Consider the following 23,325-nt stretch of genomic DNA (forward strand, 5'->3'; position numbering starts at 1 on the left):
ATTAGTAAGGTCAGTCAATAATGAGAAGAGGAGGCCTGGGGGGCAGTTAGCATTCCACTTCATACCAGAGGTGATGATTGGGGTTGAGGTAGTGCACTGTGCAGGCTACTTGAGTTCTTCCACTCCAACATTGGCAAACGTTGTCTTCATGGACTTCAAGATGTGCATGAGGCATTGTAATGCTGGAACAGGTTTGGGCCCCTTGGTTCCAGTAAAGCGAAATTGTAATGCTACTGAATACCTTGACAATCTTTATGAACATGTGCTTACAAATTTGTGGCAACTATTTGGGGTGAACCATATATAGGTCTAATGTATCAGTAACATGTAGTGCCAGGTAATTACACACAGTGAAACACCTCCAAATGTCATTTTCATTCACCTTCACCTAACATATCCATCACAGTTGCTGGAGTAATGAACACAAACAAGGTGGAGTATTTACTCTGTCTTTAATAAATAGACTAAGCACACACTATCCAAAAAAGTAAAAAAAAATGAACAAAATGACAGAAGAAGTTTCAGGTTTGATCTTTACCATTCACCACTTAGTCCTAAAGGTTTTATTGTTGAGTTATTGATAGATATTACATTGTTGTACATGATAGATGTACATATACATTTAAGCATGGCCATGACTACACCTTTAAATGTGTTGTTGTAAACGGAGATCAGCTGATGGAAGAAACACACGCCCCGTGGTGAAGGTTTGGAGAACAGAGACATAATTTTCCATACCAGAGGGGGGGGGGGACACACAGAGAGAGGGGGAGAGGGAGAGAGACACACAGAGAGAGGGGAGAGGGAGAGAGAGATAGACACAGAGAGAGGGGGGCGGGAGAGAGAGAGACACAGAGAGAGGGGGGAGGGAGAGAGAAAGACACAGAGAGAGGGGGGAGGGAGAGAGAAAGACACAGAGAGAGGGGGAGAGGGAGAGAGAGAGACAGAGAGAGGGTGAGAGGGAGAGAGACACAGAGAGAGGGGAGAGGGAGAGAGAGATAGACAGAGAGAGGGGGGAGGGAGAGAGAGAGACACACAGAGAGAGGGGGAGGGGGGAGGAGAGAGGGGGAGGGGGGAGGGGAGAGGGGGTGAGGGGGGGAGAGGGGGTGAGGGGGAGGGGGGTGAGGGTGAGAGAGGGGGAGGGTGAGAGAGGGGGTGAGGGGGAGGGGGAGAGGGTGAGAGGAGAGGGGGAGGGGGTGAGAGGGGAGGGGGAGAGTGAGAGGGGAGGGGACAGTGAGAGGGGAGGGGTGGGAGGGAAGGGGAGGGGAGGGGAGGGGTGGGAGGGAAGGGGTGAGAGGGGGAGGGGGTGAGAGGGGAGGGGGAGGGGGTGAGAGGGGAGGGGAGGGGTGAGAGACACAGAACACAGAGGGGTAGAGGGAGAGAGAGAGACACAGAAAGAGAGGGGGAGAGGGAGAGAGAGAGACAGAGAGAGAGACAGAGAGAGAGACAGAGAGAGAGAGGGGGCGAGGGAGACACAGAGAGAGGGGGGAGAGGGAGAGAGAGACACAGAGAGAGAGAGGGGGAGAGAGAGATAGAGAGAGAGAGAGAGAGGGGGAGAGAGAGATAGAGAGAGAGAGAGAGAGGGGGAGAGGGGGAGAGAGAGATAGAGATAGACACAGACACACACACAGAGAGAGAGGGGGAGAGAGAGATAGACACACACACAGAGAGAGGGGGAGAGGGAGAGAGAGAGGGAGAGGGAGAGAGAGACACACACACAGAGAGGGGGGGAGAGGGAGAGGGAGAGAGAGACACACACACAGAGAGGGGGGAGAGAGAGAGAGAGAGAGAGAGAGAGAGAGAGAACTAGACTCAGATAGGTGCTGTTTCGGCTTTGGATCAATCAGGAATCGTGGGAACAGAATTTGGAGCCGAGGACTGACAAACCGGTGTGAGATCGAGGGAGCAAAAACAGCAGCCTGCTATTATAGGAAGAATTATGATAAGTCTGTGGGAGTGCAAACAAAAACACAGCGCTAGCTAGCTATGAGCACCGGTGAACAAATGTCAAGCCTGCGTTTCACTATGGATTGTGTCGGTCACCTCGCTGTGAAGCTTCGCTAACTGCAGCATTTGTGAGACAATCACAATATAAACAAACAGTAGCGCAGTAATTCTGTGTGTTTAGATTAGGGATCAGGTGGTGGTGTTGGTATGGTCATGTCAATATTAATATCGCGCTGAATTCTAAAGAATAGGTGAATTTATAGAAAATAAAAATGAACAGCATTAGCCAAGATGGGTAGGTAGTTCTTGTTGTCTCGGGATGTCTTTGTAGACAAATCGGATTAGCTTCAAAACTATTTTGAACTAGCAGCTAACGAGTCTCAAGCAAAAACTAGCTAAGCTAGTGGCTAAGAGTTAGCTAGGTCGCTAGCTTAGCGCTTCGTTCGGGTTTTGTCTGATCCGTGAAACCATATACGAGTAAATTTAAGTGAAGAAATTTGACTAATTGTTGTAAGTTGTCAGCGTTTACATCGATGATAAACCGGCGTATTGTTACAGTAAAAGCGTATTTCGTTTTCACCGGTCGCTTGATGATTAGCTTGTCTTTAGCTAGCTAGGTTTGCTAGCCGGCATCAGAGTAGCTCAGCTGGTTTCGGGGTAAGAAGATAAAGGGGTCGTAGTAAAGAAAGGGAAAAAAAATAACTTCTACAAACTTTGAAAACAGTTTTATCGTTTTTTTAAACATGTATCGCAACATTAGCTACTCCGTGTCATAATGTTAATATAAAGCAATACATGGAGTTTTCAGTGGACCAGTTTGTGCCTTGCAAAAAAAACAACAATCAAGGTCCAACAAACAGAAACTCGGATCCACTGACACACGAGTCGAGTTTAAATGTCTAGGTGATCAGAAACGTCAGTGCTGTTTGGCGGATAGTTGTAGTCTTTGAGCTGTACTTTAGTTCTGCGTCTTACACATCAATGTTTATTTTTTCGTGCCCTCGTGCTTTTGGGATAATATCTTTACGAATCGGTCCTGATTTCGAAATCATAAACAGTGTGAACACATTCCGAAAAACATGGAATTACTTTCTTTGACGATGCCTAAAACTCATCTCTGACTGGTAGGAGTGAATGGAGGTAGTTTTGATGCACCGTGTGTGTTGTCACCGTAAACAGGCCTCAAAAAAGAAGTGTGCTTCTAGTTGAGAGACTTTAAGGCGAGTTGCTCCTTGCTGTGTTTTGATTCACTTCAGTCCCCCTCCCCCAAGCTACAAGTTGCCCCAGTGGAAGTGCTCTTCTTGCCCATGCACTCAGCCTGCACTGTGTGTGTCAGCTGTGCAAGCTGAACTGTCCTGCCTGAGCTGCAACTCACTCCAAGGCTTCAGCTTGTTTTTTTTTTTCTCACCCTCACCTCCAACCAATGTGATGGAACTGATGTTTGCAGAGTGGGAAGACGGAGAGAGGTTCTCCTTCGAGGACTCAGACCGCTTTGAGGAAGATTCTCTTTGCTCCTTCATCTCAGAAGCAGAGAGCCTGTGTCAGAATTGGAGAGGATGGAGAAAACAGTCAGCTGGTCCAAACTCACCTACTGTTAAGATTAAAGGTAACCGAGTTCAACGTGTTGTGTTGGGAAACAGTCCATGTACTAACAGTCATTGTCATTGTAATGCGATCCCTGTCACTCCAGTCTGCCCTTGCTATTACCTCTGACCTTAGAAGATATTTTCAGAATTGCCTGTCAACCCTGTCACCTTAGAAGTGATCATTTTAAAGTTAACAGCAACGTATTGAAGGAGATGTTTATGTTATAGGTTATTAACTGGGATCCAAGGTGTCTACCAGCATGGGTTGTGGTGGTGGTGGTGGTGGGGGGGGGATAATAATTTAAAAGTAATTTTATTGTAAATTAAAATTAAGCAGTAAGTTGTTAGACGTGTTAGAGGACTTTAGTTAGTTATTACTTTAGTCATAGAGTATATTTAGTTATAATCTAAAGTTTAACTCTGTGTCACACACCCTTAAGAATAAATAAATAAATAAAATAATGTAAGTCTGCTGTTAAAATGTTCATGCTTATATATGCATTTTAACAGTTAGCACAGCTGGTTTGGTTTAGCCTGTGTGGGTGGAAAGGAATAAACGATCAAAACGAAAAAGAATCTATAAAATGAATCTGCATTTTCATTTTGATTAGGACTTTGAATTTGTTTTACACTGAAATTGGTTGTTAAAAGCTTTGTTTTAACCCCTGATTATGAGATTAAAAACAAAACCCTAAATGTGTAAAGGCGTTTGCAGTGTCTGTAGGTTGCTTTTTAAACCTCCCCCTTTCTCAAAGTAACTGTTCATGCAGCCTTTATGAATAAGACGACTGGAAATTAGAGATTATCAAGATTAACAAGATAGGGCACAGAGTGTTCCTCAGGGGCTGTAAAGTTCAGCTGAAGTTTTTACTTTACTTTTATTTTATTTTATTTTTTCAGGAAAAAAAAAACGTTACTTCACACTTGACATTTATTTAAGCAGTTTTCTTTGTTTGTATGAACAACTTGTTGATTAGCCAGACTCTTATTATTACCGAAGGTTTCTGGTGTGAGAGACTCAGGCTTCACAAAACCCTGAAGTAGTAATATGTTCATTAGCAGAGGAACTAAACATAGAATCTTTATGGTTGTGAAAGCAAAACCGAGCATGCTTGAACTTTTGCAATTGAAGGTGTGAGAGTAATATTTATTAAGTAAGTCAAGTCAGGGTGTTTTTTTTTCTAGACACAGGCCGTATGGTGTTTGGATTGAAGAAGTAGTGGGGGTTGGGTGTAGTAGAGCAGAGGGAAGGCTGTAAAAAGAGCTTTGTCTTGTGCAGGTCACTGCCTCAGAGCAAGGGTATTGTGGTTAAGCAGTAAACCCCTATTTAATAATTCTGTATAATGCTTCTTAGCTTGTATGGCTCACTCGCTCTGCCAGCAAATCCCCTAGTTTTTGCTTTAAGAAGTGAAGCAGAGGTATTTCACATTGTCAGAGCTTTTTATGTTTTAGGAACTGAAGTAATTTGATTATTCCAGCATTATTTTATGTGGAGTTGTGCATGCTGACTGTCCTTGTGTTTTATTTATCAGCTTGTAGGCAGGGGGTTGATGAGTAGTATGTCATCAGACATGTATACATAAGACAAAGCCACAGATGTTTTCTAGCCTACTGTTCAATGGCTTAGTCAGCTTATGACTGGCTATGAATATACCACTTGGTCTAGTGTAACTGAGGCAATGCTCATTCACACTCCCTTTTACTATCTTTATCACAGTAACAATTTGGATTCATCATCCTGGTGGATCATCTTTACCAGACGTTTCTCCCCTCTTCGTGATAAGAAGTTGAGGAATATTTGTGTTAATATGACAGCCATGGGATTTTGGCCTGATAAAGTCTTTATTTTACAAAACTTTATTTCCCCATATTACTAGCAGAATAAAAAGTTTGACTGTATCCAGTTGTCGATTAAAAAGGTTTGGCAAAGACGGCGGAAACGAAACCCGGTTCACTAAAAGGTTTGATAATCACATGTAAAAGTTTTAAATTGGTCAAAGTTAAATCTTATAGACCAGGTTTAAGTTATGCCTTCACTTAAACATAGATTACCTCTGATCGTCCTTTAGGAAATCTGATTTTATAATTTAAGACTCAGGAAAACCTGAGACTATTTTAAACCATGTCTGAGAAATACTTTTTCAGTTAATCCAGTTTAAATGTGCATTTAATTCTAAGATTATTGTTAATTCCTGTCCGGGAAACCGCCCCATAGTGTGTCGAGACATAAAACGCAGACCTCATAGACAGACAAAGTATCGTAAATTAGCATCGGCAACGTAAATCCCATTTAGTTTGTTGTACTCACAACTTCTTCACTGTTTTTACATTTCATGTGTGACAGTGGTGTAACAGGTAACATCCTCAGGTGCCACATCATGTTCTTCTAAAGTCCATGTTGGATTGCTCTGAGTTTTTCTGATTCCTCTATGAATTGCCACTGCTGTATTAATCCAAGGTATAAATGAATGAGTGAATTTTTGTGCAAGAGTATGATTCACATATACATTATTAATTTTTTTTGTCTTCAAAACCCCCTGCAGTGTTTAGTTATTTAAATGGGGAAAAAATCTTATGGTGACAAATTGATACTCCACACAAGCCACTGATGTTAACGCTTCTTGGTTCTAGACAAGCAGTATTTTGGTGTTAGACCCATTAATTTTATCCGCTGACACGATGTTCGTACTGCGTACAGAAGGCAAGGTTTGAGATTTGGAAAAATGACAATGATAAACAGCTTTATTTAGAATAAGTCAAAAAGAATGTGACCAAAAACTGACAGACCTCACTGTTAACTGAAAAAGCTTTGTCAGGGCTCGTCTACATATGGTCACCAGAGCGGGCAAGCATAAACAAAGGCTATCTCCTGAGCCCAGAGGCTGTAGGTCATTCCTTACTTCCCGTTTAGGCTGGAGTATTTAAGGGCAGCGGTTAGGGTTGCAGAAAAACGATACATGTAAGACTTGCATATTAATCAGTCACTGGATCCAGCATCTATGCTACTCTACCAGGTTGCTCCTGCCTCATTTGGGAATTAAACACAAATGGGAATTCTGCTTCTTTTTGGGCAAACAGAATCTGTTTGTATTTTAGGGACTATATCTTCTGAATAATATTGCCTGCATAATTTAGGTCCCAACATCATTCATATAATCTGCCAAATGTGGAAATAATAATTTTTGTCCAAGTCTTCAAACCCTGTTTTTACCCGTGCCATGTGGAAATGCGTTCACCCATCTGTTTTGCCATATTGCAGATGCAGGGAGTAGTGCTACATTAGTAGCATTCCATATTGAGCAGCCCTTAATGCTGGCAATATGCTCTGTCTTTTTCTAACCAGTGCTATCCTTTTTAGTTTTGAAATCGTGGCACTGGCTCATTATAGCATTACAGCACTGTCAGTGTGTTTTTACTGTGATCAGCCTGTTGAGTCTCAGCACCATTGCTCTTTGAAAATGGAGAGCTGACGTGAGGTTGCATAGAGTTTTGCTATTTTTCATATGTTGTCTGAAAACGAAGCTTTTAATTCTCGGTTAGAAACGAACAGCAGTTTTGCACCTTCAAATCTTTTCGTGGCTTTTTTCAGTGCTGACTCTCATTCTGTCTAACAATGACATGCTGAACAATGCTCAGTCTTAGTGTGGAGTTGTGTGATGCAGCTTTGTCTCACCAACTGTTATGTCAGCTTTAGCTCAAAAGTATCCCCTGGTAGTTGATTACATTTTGTTTTTTGTCATAACAGATCGTGTTGTTAGTGAATGTTATTTTGATGTATGAAACCAAGCACTTTAGCTCATTAAAGCTGAATCAGATGAACTTTCAATCACACATGGTTTTAATCTTAATGTTTCTCCATACCACCAATACATTTCCCCCCCCAAATTGACCCTTTATTTTGGCTAGAGACTAAAGTATATTGAGTAAATATACCATCACAATCCATGAACAACTGTAAACAATTAAAAGAATTAATGGTTGACATGGTTTGGACTGGTGTTCAGCGTGCAAGAAAAGTTAATATATTTGGAACAGTGGTTAGGCTTCAAGACTCATAAAGGCCAGCTGTAAAAGTAATGTTTTGACAGGGACTCATGAGAACCAGCACTACTGCTTAAGCAAATGTAATGGTTCTTGTATTTCAGTAAGTAATATATCCATTATAATGTGCATTTCATTTCTGTAAACAATTTTTACTCTCACTCTGAAAGGAAAGGAAGGATGTTTTTACATTCAGTCCAGTTCATCTTTTATAGCTGTTGTAAGTTTATATGTAGCTCAAAGGGTTTTCTAAAACCATATATTCGGTTGTGTTTTTACATGTAAACTTCCTACTCTTCTTGAAGTTTGGACTATGTGTTTTTGCTTTTTTGTTAAGGGGATATTTTAGTTCTAAACCTGTAACCCTTCTACACTTTCCATGCCAGAACTTATTGGCAGTTCTCCTACCCCCACTCACATTTTAAACCTTTGTGTGTACGGCCAGTGCGTCTCTATGGGAGAATAGATGGTCTGACGACTTGAGCCTAAGGCTTGGACTATTCTCCACTTTTCATTTGTCTGAACTTTAGTCATCATCTGCGTCTGTGTTGTTTTGACAGCTTGCCTGAGTTCCATATATGTTTGGCTGTGATGCAAGTGCTTTAAAGTGTATTGGTAAAGTGAGAGAAGCCATTTTATTTTTGTCACAGACCCAGTGTGGTTTCTGTCCTTAAATGAGGTTATGCGGTCATTTATTTCCCCCACGCATATGGTAGCCCATGCGTTGCTACAGTGAGAGAATAATTTTGTCATAGCGTGGTGAAGAATTTGTGATTTAAGAAAAATAATTATTTGCCCTGAGGAGAATATCAAGGACTGCTAGATGCTGCCAAGATTTTCAAGGACTGCTAAGTTTTATTTTTTTTCCTTACTACACTGTCTTAATGTGAGAATATTTTGATTTTCACAATTGCTTAAATTTGTACTGTTATATGAGAACTATTAATCTTTAAGGACTCTGATTCTTGCTCTTCTCTCAGATGGACAGGTCATCCCTCTTGTAGAGCTGTCAGCCAAGCAAGTGGCATTCCATATCCCATTTGAGGTGGTGGAGAAAGTTTATCCTCCTGTTCCAGAGCAGCTTCAACTTCGTATCGCCTACTGGAGCTTTCCTGAAAATGAGGAGGATATCAGGTAAAAATGAGACCCACCGTTCATCAGGTTAATGTATATATTGGTGAAATACTGACACAATGCTGCAAATTCATTGGGTAAGTCAATTCATAAGGTCCAGAAAGGGAAACGAAAACAAATGTACTTGATGTTGTGGTGGTGCTTTTTTTTTTTTTTTTTGCTCCATCAATTGAGGTATCGGTGTAATTGTGTTGAAGAGTAGCTGCATTAGGCTGAGTGGCTGACAATAATTTTTTTTTAGATCATAGATGACTGCAGGTCCTTGGGTGCTTTTAACTGCAGAATTAGGGCATGATTCATGTAAATGATATGTATATGGTGCAAATTGGGGTGTGTTGTAGGCAGATGAAGTGTAAATAAGTGTACTAATAGGTACTTTTTTTTAGTAAACATTGTACACTTTCATGAAGAAAGTGCATTTGTTTGCGAGTGCATTTGTTTTTTTAACTTGTCATACTTGATGAATTGGATCTATTGTCTTAGTAACAGTAAGGACCAGCATGTGAACATGCACTGGTGTGTGGGCCTGTTTTTCTTTTCTTTAAGTTACAGCTTAGCAGCTGCTTAGGTTTGCACACACATTGCATTTTTCTATTCAGTATTAAAGCCACCTGTTGTGTATGAATAGCACTGCATAATGTATTGGTATGACTGGTTGCCCTTTTCCATTTCTTGCATTACTTCTTTTCTCATCTTCCTTCACGCTCTCTGCAGGTTGTATTCCTGCTTGGCCAATGGGAGCCCTGATGAGTTCCAGCGTGGAGAGCAGCTCTATCGGGTGAGAGCTGTGAAAGATCCCCTGCAGATAGGTGAGAAACTTCATACTTTACATGCTGTAAAACTAACAGCATTTGATACCAGTTATGAACCCTTGAAAACATTTTGCATTAATCTGCTCTCCTCACTACTGGGGCAGTTGCTAGTTGACAACTGACAGTTCTTATTCACCAACTAAAGCGTTTAGAGCTTCAATACAGTAAACAGTCCGTCGTTCAAGCCCAACCCATAATTTACTCTGCCTTTTCCTTCAGACACACTGCTGGAGAGTGTCTCTGGTTTCCTTATGTCCCTGTTAAAATCAGTCCTCATCTAAACAGTGGGGTTGTTTCAGACTCACTGTTTCTGGCAGAGCTAAATGCAAGTGTGGTTGAACAGGGCCTGTGTAAATACGTGTTATTGTTGGAGGTGGTGGGCTGCACAGCAGCATAGACTCATCCTCATGCAGCTGGCTGGGTAAGGAGAAGTGCTGGACAAATGGTGACCTCTCTCTCGCTCTCTCCCGCTCGCTCCCGCTCTCTCTCTGTCTCTCTCTCTCTCTCTCTCTCTCTCTCTCTCTCTCTCTCTCTCTTTCTTTGTTTCTCTCTCTCTTTCTTTCTTTTTCTCTCTCTGTCTCTCTCTCTCTCTCTCTTTCTTTCTTTGTTTCTCTCTCTCTTTCTTTCTTTCTCTCTCTCTTTCTTTCTTTCTTTGTTACTCTCTCTCTCTCTCTCTCTTCTTTCTAACCAGCAGTTTCTAGAGAGCAGAAACAGTCCATATTTCCCAGTGTTAGCGGTTGGTTTTAGATTAGCTTGAATGGAATAGAAAAGCAGATTGAAAGAATGAGTGTACACTCAATCCTAAGACACTGAAGAATTCTTAGAAATGTGCGAAAGCCACCGCTATCGTGTGGCTAAAAATCAATTATAGGTGCACTGACATAATGGAAGTCATCCAGAAGCTTAAGGTGGGCAACAACTAACCGTGGGATTTCTAAAATCTTTTCGTAAAAACTTTTTTCCAATTCTGATAAAAAAAAATATAGAAATGTCTTGAGAAAACAAACTATGTATTGTGTGAAAAACAGATTGAGAAGAAGAGAATGTCCTGGTTGAACTGCTGGAGAATCTCATGGGTACTATTAAATTGTCTGTTATTAGCTCATTACCCAAATGCTGCTGCCATTTCACCTGGGAGCAACCCAATGCAGAATAAACTGCTCTCTCTGCATCTCATTCTTCATAGCTTAAAGCATATCCGAGCGCAGGACTAATTATGGCAAAGGAAAGCATGATAAACCAAATCCTGTCAGCCATATGTTTTACTGTTGTATGACCTTCATAATAAACTGCCATAATCATATACACACATGAAAATGCACAAACACACACTCACACGGGATAAATTGGAAATATACAGGGTTTTGGGATTTTTAAATATTTAAAACATAGAAAGCAAATGTGCAGTATCTTGAATATTTTCTATTCTGTACTTTTTTTGTTGCTATTTAAATTTAGATAATGATCATTCAAATTTGAGATAATAACCACGTTCAGATAACAGCTACGTGCTAAAGTTTAGATTAAAAAAAAATATTTTTTTTTTTTGAACTGAAGCATGTGATTAGATGACACTCCGTTGGATCTGATCTAAAATGGATTCCACACCAGCTCGAGTTCAGCAAAAATTTAACATACCAAACACCAAGAAACGCATGTAATAAATAAATAAATAAATATATAAATGCATATAAATTTTCCAGCGATTCTTTTTTTTCCACCACCTAGGTTGTTGTCAGTAATACAATTTGTAATGAAAATTGTTGTATTAAATTAGAAAAGAATGCGAAAAGAAGTGTTTTCACTAGTCAGACTTTTGGACTCCACTGTGTTCATATACTTTGTGTGTATCTGTGTGTTTGGGATTTGTGGATCGAACTGCAGGGCATTTAATATAGGAACACTTGTCCATAGCCCACTGTTTACACACGTTTTATCATGTACCAGAGCAGATCCTCTTTTGTGGCAGCTCATCAGATCAGAGACTAGCCAAAGGGCTTGAGACATAAGATCAGAAAGTGGAGATTTTTTCACATACTTTCATAGAGATTATATTGTTTTATTCACCCTCTCTGGTCTGATCAGTGAACTGACAGCTTGGCTTGTTCAAAGAAACAAATTGCAGATGTGTCTGATTTTATTCAGTCAGTGGCTCTATCAAAAGAGATTGTGTGCCATGCCAATAGGAAATAAAACATAACTACTTTAAACTGTCTTATTTATAGCCCTAAATGAATCACTAAATGTAACTGCTGTCCCCATTCAGTCATGTTAGTTGCTTATCCAGACCATCCCAAATTTCTGTTCTATACCCCAGATCTAGTACATCAGAGCAAAAATAAATTACTCCACACCATCTCATTCTCAATCGTCTTGTGGGGAGAAGAAACCCATGTTAGTAAAAGTTAGTATTTTTAATAGAAACCGATATGACTTTTTGGAGCCCTCTTACCCTGCTGCTGACCGCATTAAGGAGGGAAGTGGGTCAGAAAGAGGACGCCTTTGGCAAACAGGTAGAGAAAGAAAGAAATGGATTTGATCCAGAGTTAGAGTTGAAGGAGGCCTGTTGAATCTGGAACAGCAGCTCTGAGCTGAAACCAACCGCCCTTTTCTCTTTTTTCTTAGCTGGCTAGAGATGGGCTGGCTGCTCTCCAGTGGTAAAAAGCATTTATCCATCCCCCACTGCTTAACCTCCTTACCTACACACACTCCTTGTCTCTCACCATCTCACTCATTTCGTCTCTGTGTCACATTGAATAAAAAGGAAACAATTTTTTATTTTTCCAACGTTGGCGTCGTATTCAGTATGATAATGTAACTGAATTGTGCATAGATGGGAGTACAGTCTAGTTTCATGTTCCTAAATATATATTGTGTGGAATACAAAAAAATAACATACATGATCAAACTCTTATACAGCGATTGTGCTTCACATCAGTTCTTTAGATTGAGCAGTTTGGATGCGACACTTCAGCTTTTTCCTAACTTTGCATTTACCCCTTTCGGTTATGTTTGAAACTGAATATGTTATAAGTGTGATGGCTGTTTATTTTTTCTTTTGTCTCCTTCATGTACAGGTTTCCATCTCAGTGCCACTGTCCTCTCACCCCAACCTGGCCAGTCAAAGGGTGCCTACAATGTGGCAGTCATGTTTGACCGTTGTCGCATCACTTCCTGTAGCTGCACCTGTGGAGCTGGGGCCAAATGGTGTGCTCACGTGGTGGCGCTCTGCCTCTTCAGGATTCATAATGTGAGTGCAATTCTCTCAGTTGATGTGGATAGACATTCCACACTGATCCGATCTAATCCTTCTTATCTTATACCATTTTTTGTGTGGAACCAAGTTAAAGGACTTATCCTGACAAAATAAGCTAGCGATTTTTCTAATAAGTCCTTTAAATGACTGCTCATGTGAGCATGTGCACGTATGCACGTCTTCAAATATATTATACATTTTAATATCTTTATTGCACATTAAATGGAGGATTTTGTTTAGCAGCTTGGGTCAGCTCTGATGCTTCAATGCTGAATGTATTTTTTATTTTTTTGCAATGAAAACAAGGTTTCTAAGGATGAGGAGTGGAACATGACTTTTATATCAGTAGAGAATGACCATTTAACGTGTTCACTTCTGCTAGGTTATCAATTCTCTATTTAATGTCCAGCTCTATTCAGTTGTAGGGAAAATTAGGGGATGCCACCTTAGGAACCCTTCTATTCTAATCCAGTCCACATTGCCATAATCCTTTTGGGATTTTCTTTTCTTGTCAAAACAATTAGGACTGGTATAAAGCACACACACATTTGTGATGTGATGGTTATTGAACTGACTGTTTTATCAAATCATGATCAAAATCTGCCCAGCTGACTTGAAAATACATATCCAACTGTGGCTATATCGAAAATAAATAATAGCTTAGATCAGCACAGAGCTTATGTTAGGTTCTGCAGAATCCCAGTCTATTATTTAAATAGTGTAGATCGCCACAGATAAGGACGGAGCAGAAACAGCTGATAGGGCAATGAATTTGGTTCCCATTGGTATATCTGTGTGTTATCATAGTTTCTTGCTCTCTTTATGGTTAACAGCGTCTCTTCTGTGACAGATTCTCGGGCATTTAATGAGTAAACTCGGTTCTTTACAAAAGTCTTAGATGCTCCATTTTATTTTATTTTTTTTTCCCAATGTAAACAAATTTGTATTCTAGATTATCATTTTATGACCTCTGCATTACTGAGTCAATACAAAAAAAAAGATATTTCCAAACATTACTCATTCAACAAAAAATGTAAAGATATAGAAAGATTTTCAGTAAAATGTTTTCCAGCCATTTTTCTAGCAAAACTGCTCAAATTGAAACCTGAGACTTTTTTTTTTTATTTAAACCCAACGGGTTGTCACACCAAATATTGCCTTTTATGACATAATATTAAGGTTTCTGCTCTTTATAGTGTTTTTTTTAATGTAGAAATGTTTCATTTCGTTATATTCAGAAGCATCTTAGCTTTACAAAATTCTATTTCCAGTGCCAGACTTTGGTGCTAACTTATTATTTTATTAGTTTTATGGGTATATTAATAAAAAAAGATCTTTTTCTTTATTAGCTAGTGAGCAATTATTCATGTTCATATTATGACATTTAAGATTATTGAATTTTTCTGAACACTGTTGCTGGGTCTCAGTTGCTCTCTGCAGCTGTCCATAAAAAAACACGTATACAAATATAAAATGTTAGAATATATATATTCTGGCGTCCTATCAGAACCACACAGTCATATGTTGGTCATGTCTTGCTTAAATTACTGTACAGAACCACACTATACTTAACACACCGCTCATATCTGTGTTTGTGTGAAGTTGATGTGGGTGTGAGAGTGCTGAGAGGATTTTGATTAAAGTCTGATGGCTCCCCGTGGAGAGCAAAGGGAGGTGGCGGGGATCTGCTCTGTCCTGATATACCCCTGTAGAAAGCTTCTGCTCTGCCCGATAGACCCAGCAGCCAAGGCTGTGGGTGGCTTTTAGCATTTGCATGTTTGTATGTGGGCAGCTTTTCTTCTGCATGCTTCAGCATGGGGAAATTATGAAGCGCTTAATCTGAATAATTTTTTTTTTACACTTGCATGCTTTGTTTCTTAATAACTTGTACACAACAATCCTTAGATATTTGTGAGTGCTAATTGCAAATAATCCTCTTCTCACGTCTACAACCAATATACACGGGCATATTCGTTTTCATGTGTGAGAGTCTTAAAAAAAAAAATTGTACATCTATTTTGTAGAGAGGTTTCAAAATTTTATACTGCATACTTTTTTCATTCAGCCTTAGATTCAGTGTAGGGTGTTATGTATTCAAGTTAATCCCATTTTTTTTTTTAGGTTTCCCTCTTTGTTTCTTGACTTTCTGTCTACCCCAACATGCCATATTAAAGTGTTTGACTGAATCTTGTGAGTAGGCTTTAAACCCATTAATTGCTCACCAACCTGGAGGAGTGAAGCCCTTTTCTGTGGTGACCTAATGTGGGCTCAGTGTAGACACTGCAGTCTGTTGTTCCATCTTCATGAAGCATGATCCATTTTTACAGTTGGTGTTTTGTCTAACATGCAGGCTACTGACTGGGAGAAATTCTGTTTTATCTAATATAATATAAGCATCCATATTTTTATTTTTTATTTTTTTAAGACGAATGTGAGGAACGGTATGTGTGAGAATGTGTTTACTATTTATCATATCTGCAGTGAGTGGGCTTTTTGTGGTTTTTCACACTCTGTGGTGCAGTCGTCATGCGTTTACTTTTGTGTTTTAGTGAGTTAAGTTGTCCGAATTTCAAGTTATTTCATACATGCAAGATTTATTAGTTATATGATTTCATCCTATTATAAGAGTTCTTATAAAGAACAAATATTAAACCCACATAGACTGTTGTGTATTCAAATCGTTAAGATAAACAAAAAAAGTTTTTGCTTTGCATCCGTACAGTATTTGAATAAACATTTTTCCGAGTTACATGTTGACGAAACATGTTTACAATATTGTGTAAGGTTTGTGTTTCGTATTCAGCTTTCTATTAGATGTGGCTGCAACGTTAGAATAACATTCTAAATTAGTGACTTCCCCTAATTGTCCACCGGTGAGCCAAAACAAATGAGCTTATTTGCACTCACTTGTTTGCCAGGGCCTCATGAAACACCCTGTATTTGAAAAGACAGTTTTAGCATGTCAGTAAAAAGTATATGTGGAGGAAAGCAGTCAGGATGTGGTAAAGTCAACCCTGTAAAGTCATCATACATTGTCATACATCATTACATCATTTACACTGCTCTCTAGCTTTACTTTAATGAATATAGAGCTACTAATGTGCTAACTAATGTGCAATGATTCAGTACAAAAGTTTAACTAAGCTCTTTGTATTTATATAGAAATAAAGAATAATAATAAAAAGGTGCCACAGAAAAGTGTATCTGTTTATTACAATGTCAGTATTATATTAGATTATCATATAACCCAGCTGCCCAAATATTACATTTGTGACTACACTTTACAGTTTCATTGAATGAACATATCTTAAAGTGTATGCACCATTTATTATATTTAAATATAATAAATATATTATTCTTATAAATTCTATATCCAATACATTATTAATCACTCAAGATGTTTAAAAATCTTTAGAAATTATTTTGAATTATCATATTGAATGATAATTTACTTGACAAAGAAGTTCAGCAAAAGGTCAAAGGAATAGCATATATTTTAAATTAAGGGAAACAAAAACATGTCTGAAAGATTTTGTATAAATGATGAGCATTTCACTTGAAACCATATTATGTGGAAGGTTCTCAGCCTCTTGGATTTAACTCTGACTTTGCGAACGGAGTTAATTCCGAGTTAACTTTGTGATGTGTGTCCTGACAGGCTTCTGCTGTATGCTTGCGAGCCCCCGTATCCGAGTCCCTGTCCAGACTGCAGAGGGACCAACTGCAGAAGTTCGCACAGTATCTCATTAGTGAGCTTCCACAGCAGGTAAAATTTCAAGACATGGTTCCTTTTGAACGGTTTATACAGCGCTTGATTCTTTTAATCAACATCTTAATCATGTTTTGTCATTTCTTTGGCATCAAATAATGTAGTTATGAAGCTTTAACTCTATTCCAGCCTTATTGTTTAGAGGGTTCATATGTTTAAGATCAAGATGTACCAGTACTTAACAGTATTAATAAACCAGATGGGTCATGTCAAGTTGCTTGAAATAATGCATTTATGTTTATTAGTCAGCTTTATGCCAGTAATTTTAAGTGAACAGGAATTATACACTGAATAATTCACATATTTGGATCTGTACGCGAGCCAAATTATTTATTACTGTTCCCGGAAGTGCATTAAAAGACATTGTATTCTTTGTTGCCAGATCTTGCCCACAGCCCAGCGTCTTTTAGATGAACTTTTGTCCTCGCAGTCCACTGCAATCAACACAGTATGTGGAGCTCCAGGTATGGACAACACTGGCATCGTTAAAATGATGGTAGACAACAAATAAATAACGCAGCAACATCTTGTTCCAAGATCTCCAGTTATTACATGTTTGCTTAATAACGTGTAATTACATCACTGCACAGATCAGCAGTTTCTGTCGTTTGTGTGTTTGTTTGCCATTGTCGAAGCAGCTGCACAAACATTTTTGAGGTGAAGACTCCAAAATGCCACCTCCTTCTGCCTTTAATCAGCTGTTTGCTTTATAAAATAAACAAACATGCAGAGTTTTTTTTCTTTTTGCTTTGTTCAGTATGAGTGTTGCCGTGTCTTCTTTAAAAAGCAGCATAAAACAAGTCCAATACTCGAAAGACACTGTATGGCCAAAAGTATTTGGACACTGTACCATCACACCCATGTGTAGTTCTTTCCCAAACTTTTGCCACAAAGTTTGAAGCACACAATTGTATAGATTGACTGTGTGTGCTGTTGCAGTACAGGTTCCCTTCACTAGAACCCAAGGGCCACTTTCTATCATGACGATGCCCCTTGCACAAAGTTAGGCCATTAAGACATGGTTTGCTAGAGAGGAAGAACTGAATGTCCTACACAGGGCCCTGAATGCCTTGGGATGAACTTGAATGCTGACTGCAGACATCAGTGCCTGACCGTACTTTTGTTTTTGTGGTTGAATGAGCAAAAGACCTGAGAGCCATTCTCTAATATTCAGTAGAAAACCTTCCCAGAAGAGTGCAGGTTATTATAAGAGGTAATGGCACTAAATCTGGAATGAGTTGTTTAAAAAAAAAAATATGCACACATGGGTATGTTGATCAAGTATCCACCTTTGGCCATATAATGTATGTCATTTACAACCCCACTACACTATTTTTTTTTTTAGGTTAACAGCATGGTTACTATTGCAGAAAAAGCACTGTAATATTTAGAAGTAACATCATGCAATACAAGATGTTATTAATAATCCGGAGTTTCCCTGCTGAAAGGCAGCTATTCAGAAGGAGGCCACAGCGCAACCCAGCTGCCAACACCGCAATGTAATGAAGTCTGCTCAGCTCACAGCCTCTGAAAATCATTCTTATGCCCCTAACATAGCAGAGTGCCTTGTGTATACTCAACATGCACCGAGTTCATGTTGAGTATACACAACTGCACGTTTTTTCCATTTAGTCTAATTTGATGTGTACTGCCAACTTTGTTGTCTGCTCTTCTGATATCTAACTGTGTCTCAAGCTGTCACTATAGCTCTAATGATGAGCTGGTAAAGGTGACAACCTCCCCTGTATTGTCATTGACTGTGTTAACAGAGGGCACAGTAAACTATTTTTTGAATCCTTCATTGCTTCTCTGTGATAAACTGCTGCTGTAGCAAGTCCTAATTAACGCTTTAAGCTGTTTCCTAAAACAGAATAAGCCACTTAACATTAATTGTTATTTTAGGGGGTTCCATTGAAGCAGAAAACCAGACATGAACAAACACACAACTATAAATTGTGTAATTGGAAAGAAGATCTGTGATTAATAAAGTGTTAAATTAGGCGCGTAATGCAGAAGAAACCAGACAGCTTTAGTGGTCATGTATAGATTGAACTACATTAGTGTTTTTAAATAAATCTAGTGTTTTCTAATATAAACAATAGTAAACAGTGATTGAAGCAGTATGCTTAGATACAGACAGTGGAGAGTATCTTTAAAAATTACATTTCTTTTTGAAATACTCTTATTACAAATGATTATCTTGACCCTTCAGCTGTATCCCATTAAGAAGTGTTATTTTTTTTCCCTGCTTTAATTTGCCCCTTGTAGGATGGCTGTAGATTAACTGTGTGTTTTACAGACCCTACTGCTGGGCCTTCGGCTTCAGACCAAAGCACCTGGTACCTCGATGAATCCACCCTCAGTGACAACATTAAGAAGACACTGCACAAGTTCTGTGGCCCTTCCCCTGTAGTGTTCAGGTATGTTTAGTTTATTATTATTGTGTTATTATTATTGTGTTATTATTGTGGAAGATTAGGACGGTCTCAATTATTATTTGTCTAACTGTACTAAGGCCACTATATCTTTAGTCATTTAGTTAAGTAGACCTTCGTTAGCCTATGGCTTAAGTAGATCTATTGATACAGTGTGATATTGCTGAAGTCACTTGTCATTAAATACGCTTTTATGTTTGGCTTTTATGTAGAATGAGATTAATAGACAAACCTCAATGTGAATGTCTGCAACTGATGTACCTCTGGTTTGCATTCATTTCTTCCAGTGACGTGAACTCCATGTATCTGTCATCCACTGAGCCCCCAGCTGCAGCAGAGTGGGCCTGCTTACTGAGGCCACTGAGGGGCAGAGAGCCTGAGGGTATCTGGAACCTTCTGTCCATCGTCAGGGAGATGTTCAAGAGGAGAGACAGCAATGCAGCACCACTCCTGGAAATCCTCACTGAACAGTGCCTCACCTATGAACAAGTATGCAACAAGTGTTTACTGTTTTATTTGTGCTCACAGGGATGGTATTATTCAGAGATGAAGTGAAACACCAGCACTGCTTACTTGTATTACAGTCGGGTGTATTATAACTCATAGTAGTGGTATCCTTACTCTGTTTTGGCAGAAAGTTTGGGATTAGTGTTAAGGTTAAATATCCTGTCTTATACAATTGTACTAGTCTATGGCTGTAGCATGTAAAATGAGAAAATATTGCAAACATATAAAATATTCCAAGACAGCAAATGTATTCGATGTCGAATACTGTTTAGTGGTTATGCTATAGCTAAAATGTGTCTGTGTTTTAGATCATCGGTTGGTGGTACAATGTGCGGACATCTGCGTCTCACAGCAGTGCCAGTGGACATACAGGCCGCAGTAATGGGCAGACAGAGGTAGCTGCTCACGCCTGTGCCAGCATGTGTGATGAAATGGTGGTGCTCTGGAGGCTGGCTGTGCTTGACCCCACTATGAGCCCTCAGAGGTACAACTCAATCAACCTCTTTCATTCTTTAAGACTTTGTGGATGTGTTTGAGAACTGTGTGCTAAACTTGTACATAACATTACTTTGAGTGTCCTGGTTAAGAGCTTCTCCAAATCACGAAGTACCCAAAAATTGTGTCTGAAAACACAAACAACAAAAACATGTCTTTTAAAAGGTTTAGCCAAAAAAACAAAAATTATGATGTAAGTAATATAACTTTTGCAGTGAGGCTTTGGATCTTTCCCGATACATAAAAGGCCATTTAGTTCCTTATTACTTAAAAATTCATCCTTTAACTACATTTAATTTGGCTACGTTTATGAAGCCGTTGATTCAGAATCAACATTCCTGCAATGAACGAGTGTATTTAGTTTTCATAATGACACGAAAGTCACAAGAACCATGGGATGGTACCATGCTGCTGGCAGGTATGTTGTATGGCAGGTTTGCCAGGTATCCTTTAGTGGGCTGCACTGGTTTCACACAGGCAGGACTTATGACCGCCCTTCTGTGTTTTTGTGTTTCACTAGGCGTTTAGAACTTGCTGCTCAGCTCAAGCAGTGGCACCTTAAAGTGATTGAGATTGTGAAGCGCGGACAGCATCGCAAGTCACTGGACAAACTCTTCCAAGGTTTTAAACCAGCAGTTGAGTCTTGCTACTTCAACTGGGAAGTGGCATATCCTCTGCCTGGCATTACCTACTGCAGTACAGACAAAAAGAGTGCTTCCTTTGGTTGGGCACGGGCTGTGCAGCCACAAAGAGGGCCCAAAGTAGGGACGAGCGGGGAACCTCTGGAGCCTGGCGGAGGAGGAGGTGGACGTGGTGGGGGATCTGATTCTGGAGCTCCTGAGCACAAAATGCGTGTTTCCCACCCACCACAGCAAGAGGTGGCTGTGCGGCCCAAAGAGACCATTGTGAGCAAAAGAAAAGCCATGTCTGGAGTAAACAGTGGAGGGATGTTAGTACGTTTAGGTGGGGGTATGTCTCTATCCTTAGATGAAAATGCAAAAGGTGCATATAAAGCTTGCAGCTCTTCATTGTCTACTAGCAGCAAAGGCAAACTAATGCAGAGTGGTAAGAGTTCATGTGGAAGTTCAAGTGCTGCTGGTGGGAAGCATCCAAGTGCTAAGCGCCGCACTAGCAGTGAAGACAGTTCTTTGGAGCCTGATATGGCTGAGCTGAGCCTGGATGATGGCTCTAGTCTAGCATTGGGAGCAGAGGCGAGCAACACGTTTGAATTTTTGCCCCCGCCCCCTGAGATGCTACCCTCACCCAGTTCTCTGCTCAGAGAACCACCACGCAAGTACAACAACGGTAGTGGTGGTGGCAACATCACCAAGGAGCGAACATTTGAGGGTAAACGTGGCATTCATGCTGCAATACCACTGGTAGCTGAAGCCCCTCACTGCTTCCCTAAAGAAAGCCCAATGGTTGCCTTGGCAGTAGCAGTAGAAAAAGAGGTGGATGTAGAGGCAGAGCTTGAAGAAAATGGAGGAGATGAAGATCGAGTAGAGGATGCTCTGCCATCTATATCAGCAATGGTCACAGCAAAACCTTCTCGAAGCCGAAGAGAGGGAGAAGGAAGCAACTCCGCAGTGATGCCTGGACCCCAGATCCCAGAGGCAGCAGCTGGCGGAGACCCAGTTGGTGAGGACGATTACCAGGCCTACTATCTCAGTGCAGCTTCTGAGGAAGGAGCTGAGAGAGGAGTGCCAGACAGCAACCTAGAGGAAGAACCAGACATCTTTGCTGGAATCAAACCTCTGGAGCAGGAAGGTCGGATGGAGGTGAGAAATATTGTTAGGCATGTTTTTTTTACTGATCATACCTTGTCTCATGCATAATCTATGGAATGCATTATTTAAAAACATCTGCTGTGTGTAGGTGCTGTTTGCCTGTGCAGAGGCTCTGTATGCTCATGGTTATAGTAATGAAGCATGTCGTCTGGCTGTGGAGCTGGCGAGAGATCTCCTGGCTAACCCTCCTGACCTCAAAGTGGAACAGCCACAGACAAAGGTAACAAACAAACTGAAGCAGACAAAATATATTAGGATACACCATATGTATCAAACTAAAACAATATAAATAATTATTATGGCTGTCAAATCACAATTCAAAAGTGTATGTTTAGTATTTAAATATTAATCATTTTAGAATTTTTACTGACACAGACTGAAATAACAATATTACGAAGTACTGATGTATTGTGTACACTTAGTTTACACTTCTGTGTTAACAACGAGAAGACATGAAATGACGGTGACCTGGATACATTACTTGATTAATATAAAAGTGAAGCAGACTCGAAATTGATTTTTTTTCACACAGCACAATGACATACTACAGCATGTTCCATATAAACCATGATGAAACATCACATTTTGCTCTGTGTTCTGATAAATCTCTAATAGGGCAAGAAGAGTAAGGTGTCGACGAGCAGACAGACACAAGTGGCTACTAAAGCTCTTTCCAAGGCAGCGTTCCTTCTCACCGTGCTGAGTGAGAGATTGGAGTTTCATAACCTAGCGTTCAGCACTGGTATGTTCTCATTGGAGCTCCAGAGACCTCCAGCTTCCACCAAGGCCCTGGAGGTACACACCATACTTCACATGACCAAAAATATCTTTAAGTAGGTATATCATTGTTCATAAATTTTGGCTTTTGTTTTTAGGTGAAGCTGGCATATCAGGAGTCGGAGGTGGTTGCTTTGCTGAAGAAGATTCCTCTGGGACTTGTGGAGATGACAGCGATAAGGGATAGAGCCGAACAGTTACGTGACGGAAACTTCTGCGATTATCGGCCAGTTCTGCCCCTAATGCTGGCCAGTTTTATTTTTGATGTTTTGTGTACTCCAGGTGAGTCTCAGCATTGCTTTTAATTTTTCCATTTGCTCATGTAAATGATGAAGCCACAGGGAAGACCTGCTTGAAGATTCCCAATAATCATATCAGATTTACTTGCATAGTACTAACGTGTGTTTAAATGTTTTTGTGGGTAAATAAGCAATGATGTATTTCACAAACAAGTCTAAGTATATCTCTATATATTAGATTTTATATATGTTCAATGTTTGTAATTTGGACAAGTAGACAACTGGCCGTATGGCTCAGGGATTAAAACATGCACCAAAGACTATTAATATATTTTATTCATATCATTTTATTTTTATAGTGGTTTCTCCTACGGGTTCACGGCCACCCAGTCGTAACCGTAACAATGAGATGCCAGGTGATGAGGAGCTGGGCTTTGAGGCTGCTGTTGCTGCTTTAGGTGGGATCGAATGTAGTGACTCTTCACCCTAATGTGCATCTGAAATATGTTGAACCAATTACTAAATCAGTTATACAACTTA

The 23,325-nt window shown here is 39.9% G+C and overlaps 1 protein-coding gene across 4 annotated transcripts in view; it reads left to right on the top strand.

Moving 5' to 3' along the window:
• The first annotated feature begins 1,758 nt into the window (after positions 1-1,758).
• Positions 1,759-23,325, top strand: part of zswim8 (zinc finger, SWIM-type containing 8) — a 33,440-nt gene continuing 11,873 nt past the window's right edge. For 3 of the 4 annotated variants that reach the window (XM_060872818.1, XM_060872819.1, XM_060872820.1), the window contains exons 1-14: positions 1,760-3,553; positions 8,555-8,708; positions 9,423-9,517; positions 12,598-12,770; positions 16,435-16,542; positions 16,928-17,009; positions 18,845-18,965; positions 19,268-19,469; positions 19,796-19,971; positions 20,503-21,760; positions 21,858-21,989; positions 22,385-22,564; positions 22,645-22,828; positions 23,145-23,243. In XM_060872818.1, coding sequence (XP_060728801.1) covers positions 3,376-3,553; positions 8,555-8,708; positions 9,423-9,517; positions 12,598-12,770; positions 16,435-16,542; positions 16,928-17,009; positions 18,845-18,965; positions 19,268-19,469; positions 19,796-19,971; positions 20,503-21,760; positions 21,858-21,989; positions 22,385-22,564; positions 22,645-22,828; positions 23,145-23,243 — 3,142 coding nt within the window. In that variant the 5' untranslated portion in view covers positions 1,760-3,375. Of the gene's footprint in view, positions 3,554-8,554; positions 8,709-9,422; positions 9,518-12,597; positions 12,771-16,434; positions 16,543-16,927; positions 17,010-18,844; positions 18,966-19,267; positions 19,470-19,795; positions 19,972-20,502; positions 21,761-21,857; positions 21,990-22,384; positions 22,565-22,644; positions 22,829-23,144; positions 23,244-23,325 lie in introns of all 4 variants that reach the window. The other variant, XM_060872817.1, reaches the window with a different exon arrangement.

This window comes from Tachysurus vachellii, chromosome 6 (genome assembly GCF_030014155.1).
Source record: "Tachysurus vachellii isolate PV-2020 chromosome 6, HZAU_Pvac_v1, whole genome shotgun sequence".
Taxonomy (NCBI): Eukaryota; Metazoa; Chordata; class Actinopteri; order Siluriformes; family Bagridae; genus Tachysurus; species Tachysurus vachellii.